Source organism: Puma concolor, chromosome E1 (genome assembly GCF_028749965.1).
Source record: "Puma concolor isolate L17-30 chromosome E1, mPumCon1.1.hap2, whole genome shotgun sequence".
Lineage (NCBI taxonomy): Eukaryota > Metazoa > Chordata > Mammalia > Carnivora > Felidae > Puma > Puma concolor.
The window spans coordinates 49,316,029-49,334,498 of record NC_141680.1 but is presented as its reverse complement, the minus strand read 5'-3'; the positions used below and the strand labels follow the sequence as shown (position 1 = coordinate 49,334,498).

Here is an 18,470-nt window from a genome sequence, read left to right as displayed (position 1 = left end):
TATAACAAAAATGGCAGTTCTGACAGGAAATTTTGGAATAAGTCATTTCATGCAATAATAGGACAGTAAGCAACTTTAATCAGAACTTTTTATAGATTAGCACATCCAAACTCACAAAGGACATGATGATAGTCTAAGATAGTTTTTTCCAACCGCTTAGAAGAGTTAAGAAGTGAGATTTAATTTACCAGGTATATGCATTAGCTATTCAAATTACAATTTTAAAACTTACTTTTTTCGTGAGATGTCTCACTGATGTGTTCTGTAAGATACTCCAGCAACCCATCAAAGATTTCTAGCAGATTCTTAATAGATTCTTTATCTCCCTTCACTATATTTTCTCCTAAACACAGGATAAAAAGCTATTAAAAATATTAACGAAGAAACTAAAAGTCTCAAAGTTTCAAAACAAATATACCACTGTGTAAATACTGTTCAGATAAAAGAATTACAAACTAATTCAGGAAAACGAATAATATTATAAATATTAAAAACATGAATGTCTTGATACCTAATTATATTTGAAGAAACAAAGGAAGCAGTCTTGAATATAATGTTTGGTAATTAATTAGCATATTCCTTTCTTTACCAAGAAACAAAATAAGTAGACTTAATAAAACATCCTCTGGTAAGATTTATACCAAGATATAAAGTATCTAAGCAGAACTTTTTTAGGCTGGTGAAAAAAAATGGCAGGAGGCAACACAGTTTCAGATCGTGGGATCCTACTTCTAGATGGTGGTTTGTTCTGAAGATAACAGCAGTAGAGTAACATAAAAACAAAGAACTTGTTGGGATACTTTCATCAGGAATTCCTCATTTTTTCTATTTGTTAACTCCTATTCATTTTATATAGGTCATGTCATTTTTCTTAATTTAAAAACTGCCTATGTGGGATGCCTGGGTGGCTCAGTTAGTTAAGTGTCTGACTCTTGACTTCAGCTCAGGTCATGATCCCAGGGTCGTGGGATCGAGCACCCCCCCCCCCCCCCCCGGCCATGTCAGGAGTGGAACCTGCTTGAGATTCTCTCTCCCTCTCCTTACGCCCCTCCCCTGCTCAGACCCAGGTGCTCTCGCTCTCTCTCTCAAAAAATAAATAAAATACTAATTTAAAAAACTTGTCCATTCATACAAATTTCCAATTTATACAGCTTTGTATACAGTTTGTATAACTTCCAGTTATAAATCAGAGATGAAAAATAAGGCATAGGGAATAACATCAATAACATTGTAATAGCGTTGTAAGGTAGTGGTTGGTTACTATACTTATTACAGTGAGCACTGTGTAATATATAGAACTGTCCAATCACTATGTTGTACATCTGAAACTAATATAATTTCATATGTCAACTAAACTTCAATAATAAATTTTCTTAAAAACACTGGCCATGCATGTAAAACTTTTTAATCTCACCTCAGTCCCAACTTCTGCAGCCTCACCTCCCACCACATCCACTTTACACCCAGGAGTTACTCTTTAAACAATTCCTGGCACAATACTTGTCTCATAATAAATTTTTAATACATGCTAAATTGATATGTTGACAAGAAATGGGTTGGTAAAAGCATGGAAACTTAGCATGCTTAGTATCACCTAAAATGGACTCTAATCAACATCAGGTATGGATGGAATGTAACTCTTGAGACAGCTGGGTTGTCCTTTGGGAGGTCACGCCTGCATTCTCTTAAGTTCAAACCAGTAAGGGAAAGACAAAATGGAAACTCGATATTTGAGAGAATCTAGCCATTCAAAATTTCACTCCTGATGCAAAACAAACCTAAACCAGAAATATGATGTTTTACAAAATTACCAATACAGATAGACAGTATTTGACAATTTTTTTTTTTTTTTTTTTTTTTTTTTGGTTTAAAGCAAACAAATCTTCTTAAGCCTTGTTTTTCTGGCTTAACGAGATACACAAGTATACCCCAAGGGCATACTCAGAACTTCTCAGTTGCCAGGATGGGGAGCATCCTCTGCCAACCCAGCAACTAAGACCGCCCACCAAAATGCAGTGCTTCATGGCACAGAAGAAAGTATTTTAAACTGAACAAGAACACAAGGAGTAAAAAGCTGCTCTGCAGTATACTGGAGGAGATAAGCAGTTCTGCAACTTTTCATGGGGTGGGTGAGAGTTGTTAGGAGCAGCTCTGCATTAAAAAGTTACATAAGCAGATACAACTATGCTATAGGTTTAAAAAGCACAAATACCAGAAATTACCCTATTCAAGTGATAAAGCAATTCTGAATTGCAAAAGAACAGGAAAACCCTGGGATTATCCTTCAAAATGAATTATCTTCAAACTAATTTACCATTTTTACTCCTAGAACTGCACTCAAAAATTAAGACAGAGTATTTTTGCAAAACTTGTCGTCAACATCACATTGAGAGATGTGAGTGACCAATCCTGATTAACATTTAACTGCCCAAGAACAAACCAATGGTGTAAGCCTTCTCTAAGTGATTCAAATGTAGGTTCATATGCACAGATTCCCTCTTTTCCTTAGCTTGAAATAATTTACTGGAATAATCCTCATTTTCTATCTAGAATACAGGGATTTACAAATATATTTATATTTGATATGTTTGGCTTTATTTATTTTTTTTTTAATTTTTTTTTTTTTTTAACGTTTATTTATTTTTTTGGGACAGAGAGAGACAGAGCATGAACGGGCGAGGGGCAGAGAGAGAGGGAGACACAGAATCAGAAACAGGCTCCAGGCTCTGAGCCATCAGCCCAGAGCCCGACGCGGGGCTCGAACTCACGGACCGCAAGATCGTGACCTGGCTGAAGTCGGACGCTTAACCGACTGCGCCACCCAGGCGCCCCTGTTTGGCTTTAGAATACAAGCATGATATACTCTATTTTGGAAAAAGTTTCAAAAACAATTTACAGTTTTATTTATTTTGAATAGAGAAAATATTCATGAGGCTTAAAATTCAGGGGCGCCTGGGTGGCTCAGTTGGTTGAGCATCCGACTCGATTTCAGCTCAGGTCATGATCTCACAGTTTGTGGGATGGAGCACCATGCCGGGCTCTGCGCTGACAGTGTGGTCTCTTTGGGATTCTCTCTCTCTCTCTCTGCCTGTCCCCCATTCATGCACTCTTTCTCTCAAAATAAATAAATAAACTTTAAAAGAACAAAATAAAATTCAAGAAGTATAAAAGTTATATAATGAAGTCTCATCCCACCCTCGTCCTGCAGCCCTGAAGTTCCTCTTACTGGAAGCAATTGGCATTACAGGTTTCTTGCACATGCTTTCAAAGAGTCCTTCTGCAAGCAATCAACTGCATATTTCCTCTCCTTACCTTTGTTTTTATAAGCAGCACCCTACTCTGCACATTATCATTGTTAAGTGCACATCTTTCTGACATTACACATATTGGAGACTGTTCCACTAATATGGAACATTGTACTTAATGAGCATCATCAATCATCTTTTACAGTAGCAGAGTAATTCCCTGCATGGAGCTATCATAACTTATTTAACCTGTCCCTATTTAATGGATATTTAGATCTAGCTAATTCTTAGCTACTACAAACAAGCAGCATGTTAGCTTTAAAATAACAAAATAACAAAAAACATACCTTTAACTACCAGCCAGAATTCTTACATCTCAGACTCAGGTCCATCATAAATTCAATGTTTGACTCTCCTAAAAAAGCTCTCAAGAATGGCTGCCTTAACTCTACCAGTCAATTTGTCTTGGCTCAGTCTTGCCACTTGGTTTATATCATAAGCTTACTCATTTGGTTAACTAAACAATGTCTAGGATTCTACCCAACAAATTATTTTAGTCAAATGCAAAATTATCTGATGGTTAAGTATACACCGACCTGTTATGTGAGACAAGCTGACTTGCAGGTAATCCAAGGCCAGCGAATCAATTACTGCTTGTACATTGTGAGCTTCATCCTCTTGACTCCTGGGAATAGCTATGAGGTCTGTGGAAAAAAGGCTACACATTTTTCATCTGAGGGTCCAAGTTTTCATCTGTCTCTGACCAGGCTTCTGAGTCAGGTTAAGTGCTACAAAAGTAAGCTCTACCCAAACAGAACAGGCTATAAAATTCAGATAAAGCTAACAGAGCCTAAATTCCACACAGCACCTTTAGTGGTTGAATACTTAGTCAATCAACATATATATGAACATGCTCTACAATAAGCACCATGCTACAGAAAGATAAAGAGGTCCCTAAATTCAAGGAGGTGCTAATACTCTAGTAAGGGAAACAATAATGGAGTGAGACTTTAACCCATAATCATGGGCTGCTTTCCATGAGAGGAAAAAAACCCCACAACCTTCTGAAGGTAACCTAGTAGGAATTAATGGCATAATGATTTAAAAGGTCAGTATATAAGGGTGTCTGGGTGGCTTAGTTGGTTAAACGTCTGACTCTTAATTTTGGTTCAGGTCATGATCTCAGGGCTTCTGAGATGGCATGGAGCCTGCTTAGGATTCTCTCTCCCTTGTTCTCTCTCTGTCCCTCCCCCACTCATACACACACTCTCTAAATAAAAATAGAGGCCCCTGGGTGGCTCAGGTGGTTAAGTATCCAACTCTTGATTCTGGCTCAGGTCATGATCTCACAGTTCCTGGGATTGAGCCCTGAATCAGGCTCCATGCTCATAGCATGGAGCCTGTCTCTCTGCCCCTCACCGTGCATGCTCTCAAATAAATAAACTTGCACCAAAAACCATAAAATACCTAGTAATAAATCTAACCAAAGACATGAAAAATCTATACACTGAAAACTACAGAAAGCTTATGAAAGAAATTGAAGAAGACACAAAAAAATGAAAAAATATTCCATACTCCTGGATAGGAAGAACAAATATTGTTAAATGTCAATACTACCCAAGGCAATTTACATATTCCATGCAATCCCTATCAAAGTAACACCAGCATTCTTCACAGAGCTAGAACAAACAATCCTACAATCTGTATGGAAACAGAAAAGACCCCAGAGAGCCAAAGCAATCTTGAAAAAGAAAACCAAAGCTACAGGCATCACAATCCCGGACTTCAAGCTGTACTACAAAGCTGTAATCATCAAGACAGTATGGTACTGGCACAAAAACAGACACTCAGATCAATTCAACAGAACAGAGAATCCAGGAATGGACCCACAAACGTATGGCCAACTCATCTTCGACAAAGCAGGAAAAGAATATCCAATGGCATAAGGACAGTCTCTTCAACAAATGGTGCTGGGAAAACAGGACAGCGACATGCAGAAGAATGAACCTGGACCACTTTCTTACACCAGACACAAAAATAAACTCAAAATGGATGAAAGACCTCAATGTAAGGCAGGAAGCCATCAAAAGCCTCGAGGAGAAAGCAGGCAAAAACCTCCTTGATCTTGGCCACAGCAACTTCTTACTCAACACGTCTCCAGAGGCAGGGGAAACAAAAGCAAAAATGAACTATTGGGACCTCATCAAAATAAAAGCCTTCTGCACAGCGAAGGAAACAATCTGCAAGACTAAAAGGCAACCGACGGAATGGGAGAAGATATTTGCAAATGACACATCAGATAAAGGGTTAGTATCCAAAATCTATAAAGAACTTATCAAACTCAACACCCAAAACACAAATAATCCAGTGAAGAAATGGGCAAAAGACATGAATAGACACTCCTCCAAAGAAGACATCCAGATGGCCAACTGACACATGAAAAAATGCTCAACATCATTCAACATCAGGGAAATACAAATCAAAGCCACAATGAGATACCACCCCACACCTGTCAGAATGGCTAACGTTAACAACTCAGGCAACAACAGATGTTGGCAAGGATGTGGACAAAGAGGATCTCTTCTGCACTGCTGGTGGGAATGCAAACTGGTGAGCCCACTCTGGAAAACAGTATGGAGGTTCCTCAAAAAATTAAAAATAGAACTACCTTATGACCGAGCAATTGTGCTACTAGGTATTTATCCAAGGGATACAGGTGTGGTGTTTCAAAGGGGCACATGCACCCCAACGTTTATAGCAGCACTATCAACAATGGCCAAAGTGTGGAAACAGCCCAAATGTCTATCAACAGATGGATAAAGAAAATGTGGTGTATATATACATATGGTGTATGTGTACATATATATATCTATGTATACATACAAACGGGTATTACTCAGCAATCAAAAAGAATGAAATCTTGCCATTTGCTCCTATGTAGATGAAACTCGAGAATATTATGCTAAGCAGAATTAGAGAAACACAAATATCGTATGACTTCACTCATATGAGGAATTTAAGATACAAAACAGATGCATATAGGGAAGGGAAACAAAAATATAAAAACAGGGAGGGGAACAAAACATAAGAGACAAATATAGAGAACAAACAGAAGGTTGCTGGAGGGATTGTGGGAGGGGGGATGGGCTAAATGGGGAAGGGGCATTAAGAAATCTCCCGAAATCATTGTTGCACTATATGCTAACTTGGATGTAAATTAAAAAATAAAAATATATGGGGCGCCTGGGTGGCGCAGTCGGTTAAGCGTCCGACTTCAGCCAGGTCACGATCTCGCGGTCTGTGAGTTCGAGCCCCGCGTCGGGCTCTGGGCTGATGGCTCGGAGCCTGGAGCCTGTTTCCGATTCTGTGTCTCCCTCTCTCTCTGCCCCTCCCCCGTTCATACTCTGTCTCTCTCTGTCCCAAAAATAAATAAACGTTGAAAAAAAAAATTAAAAAAAAAAAATATAAAACAAAGTAAAACTTACTTTGAAATGCAAATAAACTTTAAAAAACTAAAAATAAATCAAAATAAACTTAAAAAAACCGAAAAGGTCAGTAAAGACCACAGTGAGGAAAGATTTTAACACTGAACTTATATTTGGAGTTTCTCCTCTGGCACTGAGGGAGATGAACGGGGGAAGGAAGAAAAAAGTACTTTATTTTTTAAGTTTTTCTTTTATTTATTTTGAGAGAGAGAGAAAGAGAGAGAGAGCAAGTGAGCAGGGAGGGGACAGACAGAGAGGGGCAGAGAGAGAATCCCAAGTTGGCTCCATGCTGTCAGCACAGAGCCCGATGTGGGGCTCAAACTCACGAACCTTGAGATCATGACTGGACCCAAAACCAAGAGTCAGATGCTCAACCGACTAAGCAACCCAGGTGCCCTGAAAAAAGTATTTAAAAAAAAATTTTTTTTTTCAACGTTTATTTATTTTTGGGACAGAGAGAGACAGAGCATGAACGGGGGAGGGGCAGAGAGAGAGGGAGACACAGAATCAGAAACAGGCTCCAGGCTCTGAGCCATCAGCCCAGAGCCTGACGCTGGGCTCGAACTCACGGACCGCGAGATCGTGACCTGGCTGAAGTCGGACGCTTAACCGACTGCGCCACCCAGGCGCCCCTGAAAAAAGTATTTTAAAAGACTGGTCTAATAACTATAGGCCTCTGTGCTCAAATGAAGGTTAAGACTAGCATCAAAGATACCAGCTAGAGGCCATCTCCATTATTCCAAGTGATGAGGGCACTAACTCATGGTAACAGTGGGAAAGGAAAAGAGACTACACAGAGCTTTAATACTAATGGTTATAGCAGAGACAGTAGAGATCTATGGATAAAGACTCTGAGCTACTCAACCAGGGATGCAGTACAATCATCAATTCATATCCATAATACTGGTTAAGCAACAGGACCCAACAAGTTTCCAAGTTCTACTCAATTTTAGAATTTTTGAAAATATATGTACAGAAAAGGTGTGACTTTCACAAGGTATTAGCCATGATTGACATAATGACCAAGACCACTCAAACTGATTTGAACAAGGCTGTTACTCTATGTGGGTCTTTATTATGGTAACGAATGCAACAGTTACATACAAATAAAATGTAAACAAAGAGAAAATACAGGATTTTATAAACACCACAGGATCTAACTTAAGGCACTCAAAACACCTGGCCTAACATATAGTCACTATTACTCCCACTTTTTAGTACCCTTACCTGGTACCTTTTCTCCCAAAATGGATTGATAAAGAGCAATAAAAACATTAGCATCACAGTCTTCCAGTTCTCGTATCCTCAGGTGTATGTGACATTTCAAAAGAAGGTTATTGGCAACGGTTATCCACTCTGTTAGGAAAGGAAAAAGATAAGCCTTAAATAGCAAAAGTCGACCCCACGAAGACAGACATTGAATGAAGCACAAGATAAGAAATTTGGTTACTATATAAGTTCAAAGGCCCTCCAAGGCATGAATTTTGAAAATACATTATTTAATTTCTAGCACTCTGGAAGTGCTAGAGTGCTAGAATTTCAATGTAGTAAAAACTATGATGCAAATCCAATTTCTATCGTTATAAGCTAAAGTCCTAAGTTATGTACCCTTTTCTTATTTTACAAGTCACATAAAGCTGTTTTTATTTAAAACATACGTATAAGTAAGCAAATATTATGTCATAAGCAAGACACTTTGTTAATGATAGTCTGAGGCTACCAGAAACTAATTAATGAATGCTGTTTCAAATTCCCAATAGCGTTAGTCATGTTTTTACCCAATTATCTTGTGCAAGTCAGAATTTCTCTGGTGCCCAATAGGCTGATAAACGCAGGCTGTTAAGAAGTGAAGTAATGACACTAACACTACAACATTTGTTAGTTTTTAATTATATTTAATGTGTAAGAAATAAAACATAGAAAATACCTAAAAATGTCTCTAAATTCAGAGCTAGCACATTATCAACACTGAAGTTTCCTGTGCCACCGCAACCCACCCCCAGACACCGTTGGAATTATAGCAAGCACACTTCAAGGGTTTCTCGAACAATTTAGAAAGCTTGAAATATTTGCGCCCTGATATAATTAGCAACTAAAGAGAAAGTTCTGTTACTCTCTATCTGACATGCTCAGCAGGTTCTAAAAATGTGTCTGTGTATTCAAGGCACATTATCTCCCTCTTCCCAGAAATAAATGAGAGTATCTTCCAAGAATCACGTTCTCTCTTCTCTCCCCGTGCCCAGTTCTCAAACTGACCAAACCAAAGGGTTTGAAGTTTGAACGCTGTCTGGAAGAAAAGGATGAAGGCGTCCCAGGCAACCCAATCAACTCGCTTCTCGAAAGCGGTTGCTAGAAAAAGCCAGGTAACGACACAGAGCGCCGAAGAGAAAAATCCACCACCGTTCTACTTTGGCAAGGGCATCAACAACACCGTAAGAGTGCCGTTGCTCAAAAGTTCAATGCACAGGCAGGTACGGCTTCAGTCTCCACAATTCAAGAAGCAGAGAGCGCGCTGACAGTGGCTGGATTCCCGAGAATACAGGTGCCAGGAGGATACTTTCTGCTTTCTGACTGCCCTCTTTGCAGCCAGGCTGCAGGCGTGCTGCGGGCCCTCCTCTTCACACCCCAAAATCGCGCTCGATGGCCACTAAGCGAACCGAGAGCGGGGCTAAGAGACCCAAACCCGCCGACCACGACGGGGTGTCTGTGACGTGCCCCGTCGGCAGGCCAGACCAGTGAGTCCAGCCGGAGGACTCGAGATAAAAGGAACAGGGGCGTTCGGGTTCTTAAACGGTTTCAGTCCACACACACCGGGGCTCCGGGCCGAGACTCACCAGCCTCTGAGCCGGCCATATCACGGAGGCAGGTTGCCGCTAGACTCCCAACTGGGCGCGCGATGGACGGCGTCCTGCAAGGGCCGAACAGCGCAGACGCACCGCCGAGGTGGGGGGAACGAAACGAAAGGGCTGGGGGAGAAAGAGGGTGGGACTTTAGAACGGCTTCTCGCCGCTGATTGGTCATCACAGGAGGACTTCCTTTCTCAGCACGGGCCGAGGCGGCGGTTTGTGGGCTCTAGATACCCTTCGCCGCGGGCAATATCCCGCTAAGGGATTCTCAGGTGGGTGGGCTTGACGTTTCGGGTCACACCCAGCAGCCCAGGTCGGTCTCCCGGGGGCATTAGTACGGAACTTCCGGCGAGCTATTTCGTTTCGTATTCCTCCGCCGACGCCAACTGGAGAAGTAGTGCGGTCCGCTTACCCGATGGGCGGGAGCAGCCACGTGACAACGTCTGGCTCCGCCTTCCCGTCTCATTTGGTTAGAGGCGTGAAGGCTCTTTGGAGACGTAAACATCTCCAAGTGGGCTGAGTGGGTTGGCCTGTGCTGGCCATTTTGTTGGGTAGGCTGAACCTGGAAAAGGGCAGGGTGGCCTCCCTGAGGTGTGGAAAAACGAGAAAAAGGTAAAGAATAGGGTGTAGGCTGAGACATCTCAGTGTGGGTGGGTCCAGCCATGAAAGGGGCCCTAGACCGGCGATTCCGAGGGAGGGGCGGTGGGGGGTGGGGCGAGAACATGGCGGATCCCGGAACGCCGGCGGGCGTTGCGGCCTCTGCGCAGGGGCGGAGTGATTAGGTCATAGAGCGGCTCCCAGCATTCTTTGCGGCGGAGGAGGCGGTCCAGACTATAAAACCGGCTGCCGGGACGCGGCCGGCACCTCATTCATTTCCACCGGTCTCTCGTTGAGCAGCTCCGGCCTCAGTCATCGCCGCTCCTCCGCCGCTGCCGCCCCCGCAAGGCTTTGCTGTCGCCAAAGCCACCCGCAGCGACTCGTCGCATCCGATTCTCTCCATTTCGTTCCCCGCCAACCGCAACCATTGACGCCATGTCGGGTTATTCGAGTGACCGAGACCGCGGCCGGGATCGAGGGTGAGTGTGGGAACGGACTTGTCAGGCCTGGCAGTGGGGGATGGGAGGCCGATGGAGGTGGCGGGCGGGGGCGACAGGAGCTTGGGTTTCTCAGCCTATCCTTAGGCTTTTGTGACTGAAGGCTTGCGCCATTTTGGTATTTGTCTAAAACTGATTGAAAGCTGTTTTTCTGTTAACGGTTTTTAAGGTCGCCTTTTGTTGGCGGGCTGGCGGGGAGGACATCGAAGTTTCCCCGGCGATTGAGTAGCTGTTGGGAGAATTCGGGGGAGGGTATTTCGAGGGGAGGAAAGCGCGACGTTTCCAAGAGGGTGAAGTCGTCGCTATTAGGTGCAACCCTTCGAGATGTGGTTTAGGTGCCCCGGGAATTCTATGAGAGCCGTCGGGCTCGCCTCCGAACCCGTTGATGTGACAGGGGCAGCAGGGTGGCCAGCGCCGCGGGAATCGGCCATGTGGTTGGGTCGCGGGTACAAAATGCCGGCGTCGGACATGGCGGCGGCGCCTTTGTTACCCCGCCCGGCGGAGGAGCTCAAAATGGCAGCGTCGAGAAAATGTGGCGCAGAGAGAAATGCGAGACAAAGGGGGAAGCGCCGCCCCAGCGGGAACGCCGCCCGGTCCGGGACTCCTCCCCCGGTAGTTGCCAGCTCCTCCTCCTCTTTTTCTTTGCGTTATATAATTTTGCTATCAGAATCAGGAGCCCTTCCGTGGGATACCCCCAATTCGATTGGCTTGCGTAAGTGTCCCTGAGACCACCGTCCTTGTTCTGTTCTCATTGCTTGTGTTGTCCCGTTATTCCTTAAAATCAAAGCTTCTTTGCTTGAAAACAGTCCGTAAATAATATCGCTGTTAAGCTCCTCCCTTGTATTGTCTCTTTCCCAGACATTTAATTCCTAAGCTCACGGGAAAGGCTAGTAACCATAAGCTGTTGTGTATCCTTGTAATCGGAACTTCGGGCGTTTGGGCAGCCAGTTTCCGACCTGCTATATCCCGGGCTGTTGACTTGGCTTTAGTAGTGTGTACTTGGGACAACGGGAAGGGAGAGAGATGGTGCTGATGGTGGCTTTTGATAGCATGACCATCACCAAGGGCAGTGCTGTCTTCAAACTGTGAAAGTCATTTACCTTCAGTGTGTGCCAAAGGATGAAAAGTCTGTATGTAAATTACTACGTAGACATTTGAAAATGTGAGGTTTTTGTTTTTGTTTTTCCAGGTTTGGTGCACCTCGATTTGGGGGAAGTAGGGCAGGGCCCCTATCTGGAAAGAAGTTTGGAAACCCTGGGGAAAAACTAGTCAAAAAGAAGTGGAATCTTGATGAGCTGCCCAAATTTGAGAAGAATTTTTATCAAGAGCACCCTGATTTGGCTAGGCGCACAGCAGTGAGTAATTTCACATGGTTTTATCAGGCTATACTTCAATAATGACTTAAGTCAAAATCTGAATAGAGAGGTCTTGGAAATGACCAAATTAAGGGAAATTCACACTTTTATGGTCGCCAAGAAAGAAGTGGTACTTATAAAACAGATGGCTTGGGATTTTTCTACTTCAAAGTTGTTGACTATAACCATAATAGGTGAATCTTGTGCTGTGTGGTGTCTGTATGTGGATACAGGTTTAAAATCCCATTAAGGTTTGTTAATCATTTAAAAAGTTAGGGATCTGCTGACTTGCATATTAGTGAAGGTTGTTATGGTACTTAGTAGATCATTAAAATTTGTTTTCTAGCAAGAGGTGGAGACATACAGAAGGAGTAAGGAAATTACGGTTAGAGGTCACAACTGCCCAAAGCCAGTTCTGAATTTTTATGAAGCGAACTTCCCTGGTAAGTGCCTAGTTTTGACGTCCCCCCCCCCCCCCCACTTCATTTATTTTTTTTTTCTTCTGGTTTTGCTAATTTTTTATTGAATTGTTGCTAATTTTAGCTAACGTAATGGATGTCATTGCAAGACAGAATTTTACTGAGCCCACTGCTATTCAAGCTCAGGGATGGCCCGTTGCTCTAAGTGGATTGGATATGGTTGGAGTAGCACAGACTGGATCCGGGAAAACGTTGTCTGTAAGTTTGGGATAACTCTTGAGTTTTATTCGGTGGTGATGTGCTAGAGAAAACAAATTGAGAATATAAAGAAACCGGAAACATTTTAACTTAATTCCTGTTGTTTGCCCCCCCCCATAGTATTTGCTGCCTGCTATCGTCCACATCAATCATCAGCCATTCCTAGAGAGAGGTGATGGGCCTATTGTAAGTAGACCTATTTTTATTAGCTTTTGCTTAGGAGTATGATGGAGAGATTTGTAGCAAATGTTTGTATGTGGCAAAAAACTCATGCTTTTACATGGAGATGTTAGCTTATTCAACTTAGTTGGAGACAAAGCTGTCTTTACAGCAAACATCAATTACCTGCCAGCATAATGCCAGTAAGTTTAAAACTAGAATCCGGGACTCTGTTAAAATCTGCTCTGCTTTGTGTTTCTTTTAGTGCTTGGTGCTGGCACCAACTCGGGAACTGGCCCAACAAGTACAGCAAGTAGCTGCTGAATACTGTAGAGCATGTCGCTTGAAGTCCACTTGCATCTATGGTGGTGCTCCAAAGGGACCACAAATTCGTGATTTGGAGAGAGGCACGTAACAGTAATTTTGTCAGTGTTGGTTCTAGAACTTCTACACTACGTGTTGTAGTTACATCATGTGTTTCATTGAAGGTGTGGAAATCTGTATTGCAACACCTGGAAGACTGATTGACTTTTTGGAGTGTGGGAAAACCAATCTGAGAAGAACCACCTACCTTGTCCTTGATGAAGCAGACAGAATGCTTGATATGGGCTTTGAACCCCAAATAAGGAAGATTGTGGATCAGATAAGAGTAAGTTAGCCTTTAAAAACGTTTCCTTTTCAAGCTTATCTCAAAGATTTATTCTTAGAATACAATGCTTTTTTTAACCCAAAATTCTTCAGCCTGATAGGCAAACCCTAATGTGGAGTGCAACTTGGCCAAAAGAAGTAAGACAGCTTGCTGAAGATTTCCTGAAAGACTACATTCACATAAACATTGGTGCACTAGAACTGAGTGCAAACCACAATATTCTTCAGATTGTGGATGTATGTCATGATGTAGAAAAGGATGAAAAGTAAGTTTTCTGTAGAAGTATTGTTCTAAAAACATCACTGTACAAATTCAGGAGTTAACCGTTTGATAGGTTATCTTAAAAGTGATTTTCAGTTGGGTGTGTTTGTTTAAAATTAGTCTGTCGATCCTTATTAAAGTACTTTTCCTTCATTCACGCAATTGGTTATCACTATATAGCAAAGAAGGAAAAGGAACTCCTTTATGGTTTAAGGACCAAGGGTAGAATTGCCTGATACAAGTGTTCAAGCAGGTGTTTTTACTTGAGTTGTGTAAATCGAAGTTAGTGATTTCACTGACCATAAATATGTGTCTGTAACTGTGGACTTATTTTATTAAAATTCACAATTTGTTTTTCCAAGACTTATTCGTCTAATGGAAGAGATCATGAGTGAGAAGGAGAATAAAACCATTGTTTTTGTCGAAACCAAAAGAAGATGTGATGAGCTTACTAGAAAAATGAGGAGAGACGGGTATGTGGGCTTCTTCCATTGAAGCAGGTGTATGAGAGCTGAGTTTAGAGGGAGAGGCAAACAGATGGAAAGTAACAGATTTGAGTTTCATGGATGGCAGTTATATCTGGTGTAAATAAAACTGTACATCAGGTAAAACTAAAGGAAATTGTGATTAGTTTTTTAAGCAGACTAAAAATCTATGAGGTTTTAAAGGTGAACTTACTGATAGTTTTTCTTTAATGTAGGTGGCCCGCCATGGGTATCCATGGTGACAAGAGTCAACAGGAACGTGACTGGGTTCTAAATGGTAAGTCAAATGAAAATGAAAATGAAAATTTTTTTCTTAAAACCTGTCATTCTTACATTATTGATGATAGTTTTTCTTTTACAGAATTCAAACATGGAAAAGCTCCTATTCTGATTGCTACAGATGTGGCCTCCAGAGGGCTAGGTTAGTAAAAACTCGAATTCATGGCTCGGTTTCCCAGAAGATCTCCATATACTTTTTTAAAGAAAGTTTATTGCTTTCTTTAACCTCTGCATTTTTTCCAAGTTTTTTTCATATAAAGGTGCAGCCTTTGGCAAGGCCTAGGCATGACAATCGGAGGACTCGAGGGGGATGGAGGACTAGTGGTCGGCTGGCTGCTTCCAGTCGATTAGAGAGGTGAAAAGCTGAAAGTGTGCCAGTAATCTTCAAAAGGCAGAACATACCACCTCTGCCCCGTAAACTGTTCTCTCCGGGGGAAAAAAGTGCAAGTTATCCTCACAGTTCACTGCCGTGGTATTTCTTCTGTCCCATGCTTTGCATGACTGCCATGGTACAGCACTGTTTCAAACTGTTTACTGTGATCTGTGGGTCTTTGAGTTTCAGTGAGTTGGCTGAAATGTTGAAGAACTATTTCCAAACTTCAATGTTCAATGAAATTTTTGTTCAAGTTTGAAATGGAGAGAGCAGCTTTAAAAGGTACTAAGCCTTTTACAAATTGGTGAGTACTGGCACATGAGATCTAGAGCAGGAGCAACTTCTCACACTTAGTCAGTGGGAAAAGAAAGCAGTGCTTTGAAAGTTCCTCCCTCACCTACACAGTAGTCGTCATGTCGAGACCTGCCAGAGAGAGACACATTCTCAAGTGAATCCTGGCTTCTTGGAAGCGCTTGCCTAGACGAGACACAGTGCATAAAAACAACTTTTGGGGGACAGGTATGTTTTTCTTGCAGCTGCGGTTGTAAGGTCTTGGCAAGACAAGCAGTGTGGCCAGAATTTTGAACTTCTGATGAGTGTGTAATGCAAAGGACCATGTACATTTTTGTTTAAAGGTCCTCAAAATGAGCACATGAAGAGGTTGCTGTGAACCTTTAAGTGGCCCTACTGCGCAGAAGCATTCAGATGTCACTTGACGATCTGTAAGGGGACTTGCTGGTTTGGGAATATGTTAGAGAATACACGTCTTACTGACAGGCTGTCTATCATTGGGTGGGTAATGAGACATCCAGGTAGATGGTGTGTGCTTTTTTTTTTTTTTCCCCCTCTCCAATTTCAATGGTATTCCTACAGGGAATGGATAACCATTTTAACTGTATTTTTTGCAGCCCGTACCTTCTTGGGAATACAATTGTCTAACTTTTTATTTTTGGTCTGGCTGTTGTGGTGTGCAAAACTCCGTACATTGCTATTTTGCCACACTGCAACACCTTACAGATGTGGAAGATGTGAAATTTGTCATCAATTATGACTACCCTAACTCCTCAGAGGATTATATTCATCGAATTGGAAGAACTGCTCGCAGTACCAAAACAGGCACAGCATACACTTTCTTTACACCTAATAACATAAAGCAAGTGAGCGACCTTATCTCTGTGCTTCGTGAAGCTAATCAAGCAATTAATCCCAAGTTGCTTCAGTTGGTCGAAGACAGAGGTTCAGGTAAGACCAACCTTCATTAAGAAATGTTGGTGATTTGGGGTCACATGATGGTCTACAAATCCATTTAAATGTGATTGGCGGGTGAGTAAAAATCTTTAATATGAAACAAACACTTTACAGAGTGAATAGAGCTATTTGCTACCTGATTCCTTTTTGTGTCAGTAGTGATTTGTGGCATGGAAATAATCAGCACGCAATTATCTTTTTTTTCTTGACAGGTCGTTCCAGGGGTAGAGGAGGCATGAAGGATGACCGTCGGGACAGATACTCTGCGGGCAAAAGGGGTGGATTTAATACCTTTAGAGACAGGGAAAATTATGACCGAGGTTATTCTAGTCTGCTTAAGAGAGATTTTGGGGCAAAAACTCAGAATGGTGTTTACAGTGCTGCAAATTACACCAATGGGAGCTTTGGAAGTAATTTTGTGTCTGCTGGTATACAGACCAGTTTTAGGACTGGTAATCCAACAGGGACTTACCAGAACGGTTATGATAGCACTCAGCAATATGGAAGTAACGTTCCAAATATGCACAATGGTATGAACCAACAGGCATATGCATATCCTGCTACTGCAGCTGCACCTATGATTGGTTATCCAATGCCAACAGGATATTCTCAATAAGACTTTAGAAGTATATGTAAATGTCTGTTTTTCATAATTGCTCTTTATATTGTGTGTTATCAGACAAGATAGTTATTTAAGAAACTTGGGAAATGCAGAAATGACTGCAGTGCAGCAGTAATTATGGTGCACTTTTTCGCTATTTAAGTTGGATATTTCTCTACATTCCTGAAACAATTTTTAGGTTTTTTTTGTACTAGAAAATGCAGGCAGTGTTTTCACAAGTTAATGTACAGTGATTTGAAATACAATAAATGAAGGCAACGCATGGCCTTCCAATAAAAAATATTTGAAGACTGAATTAAGTGGAAATTGTACTTTATTTTACATATATAATGTCATGTAAAACTTTGCTTAGATGGTCTGTTTTTTTAACCATAAAAACTAAAAAGACTGCTCCTTTCTATAATTTAAGTTTGGGAAGTGGGGAGATCAGAAGGCCCTCCTTAAAACGGTCTATTTATATTGCAAGAAGTAAAATGAGTTTAAATTTATAATTTTAGGCAAAATTGCATCAAGGCTTTTTGTAAGTACCTCATCAGGTGAGTTATTTAATAGCCTGGTAGCAGAATGGTAAAGTGAGATTAAGGTAGGAAATAACCACCTGTGTAGCCCCACCCTCAAAGTGCTTCATGTGAGAGCAACATGGAGGACTTTAATCCTTTGTAAAATGTCATCATTTGAAAAGCTCCAAATAGCTTGCTGTTTCAGAATAGATTATATTTTTGCTCTTGGCTCTACTGTGAATTAACTGAAATGGTGATTAAAGCTAAAAACTTTACACCTTGTAAGACGTTTGGCTAAGAGCTAAGTTTCAGTTTATGTAGATTGTAGTCTTCAGGCTTGCTGGGGCTCTTAACTAGTTATATGGGAAATCATGAATATCTTTCCAATAATTCAGGGAATTCTAAAGACTTCAGACTGGAGGGTCTATTCATAAACAAAAATCTTGTTGAAGTTAATAGTTAACCAAGAGGAGGCAACATAACCAAAAGCACAGTGACCATTGTACAAGTCTTCTTAGGGTCAACATGGGTTTTTATTTCTAGAAAGGTCAAGGGAGGGGTGGTGGTTTTCAATACAATTTTGGCTCACCAACCTTTCTAATACTACATTTCAATTATGACTAGAAATAGGTCTGAATGTCTTCCCAGACAGTCTGGTATTTATGTTCCTTTTTGTCAGGAGAGGAGAGGTCTTAATGAGACTTCATTTAAATTTTGATTATTAAACTGAGGCTTTAATTGGTGTCAATGCCTTATCTCTAAAATGTAAAACTTAACTAGAATTTGCTTGGGGTGGGGGATGGGGATTGGTATTTTTAGGACTAATACATTGAAAACTGATTCAGCCTGTCTAGTAACTGAACAGTTTTCAATAGCATGGTTAGTCAAATTCATTATGACTTTTAACTTAAGAAGCTTTTGGGGTAGGTTGGAGTATTTATTACATATTTTACTGTTTAATGTCTAACGGCCTTTTAATTTGTAAACATTTACTGAAATGATTGTGGGGCTGTGGAAAACATTTACCTATTTACCTTTGAAGTAAGTTTTAAGACAGTCCACTTTTTAGCATGTGTGTTGTGTCCAGCCTGTGGTTGTCTGAACTAATAAATGTGATTTTTCTCCCCGTTCTCGCTTTTATTTATTTGTGTATAGGCCTCTTCCCTGGTGTTTCCTGATTGGAAAACACGTT

At 41.4% G+C, this 18,470-nt stretch overlaps 2 protein-coding genes across 5 annotated transcripts in view; one reads left to right on the top strand and one right to left on the bottom strand.

Moving 5' to 3' along the window:
• Window positions 1-9,866, bottom strand: part of CEP95 (centrosomal protein 95) — a 44,595-nt gene extending 34,729 nt beyond the window's left edge. Inside the window, exons 1-4 of the mRNA XM_025927698.2 lie at window positions 9,565-9,866; window positions 7,958-8,086; window positions 3,842-3,949; window positions 233-343 (exon numbers count right to left, since the gene is read on the bottom strand). Of these exons, the coding sequence (XP_025783483.2) occupies window positions 233-343; window positions 3,842-3,949; window positions 7,958-8,086; window positions 9,565-9,751 (535 nt within the window). The 5' untranslated portion in view covers window positions 9,752-9,866. The remainder of the gene's footprint in view (window positions 1-232; window positions 344-3,841; window positions 3,950-7,957; window positions 8,087-9,564) is intronic.
• DDX5 (DEAD-box helicase 5) lies at window positions 9,708-18,408 on the top strand. Of its 4 annotated transcripts, none has more exons than XM_086687749.1 (14): window positions 9,708-9,848; window positions 10,474-10,652; window positions 11,860-12,025; window positions 12,372-12,468; window positions 12,569-12,702; window positions 12,823-12,888; window positions 13,127-13,268; window positions 13,350-13,510; window positions 13,603-13,775; window positions 14,134-14,244; window positions 14,472-14,533; window positions 14,618-14,677; window positions 15,926-16,150; window positions 16,369-18,408. In XM_086687749.1, exons 2-14 carry the CDS (start codon window positions 10,609-10,611, stop codon window positions 16,770-16,772), a joined length of 1,845 nt encoding a protein of 614 aa, XP_086543875.1. In that variant the 5' UTR covers window positions 9,708-9,848; window positions 10,474-10,608; the 3' UTR covers window positions 16,773-18,408. The 4 variants fall into 4 exon arrangements, with proteins under 4 accessions (XP_086543875.1, XP_086543874.1, XP_086543876.1 ...); XM_086687748.1 differs by lacking the exon at window positions 9,708-9,848 and adding an exon at window positions 10,039-10,188; XM_086687750.1 differs by lacking the exon at window positions 9,708-9,848 and having other exon boundaries at window positions 10,429-10,652.
• Window positions 18,409-18,470: the final 62 nt, after the last annotated feature.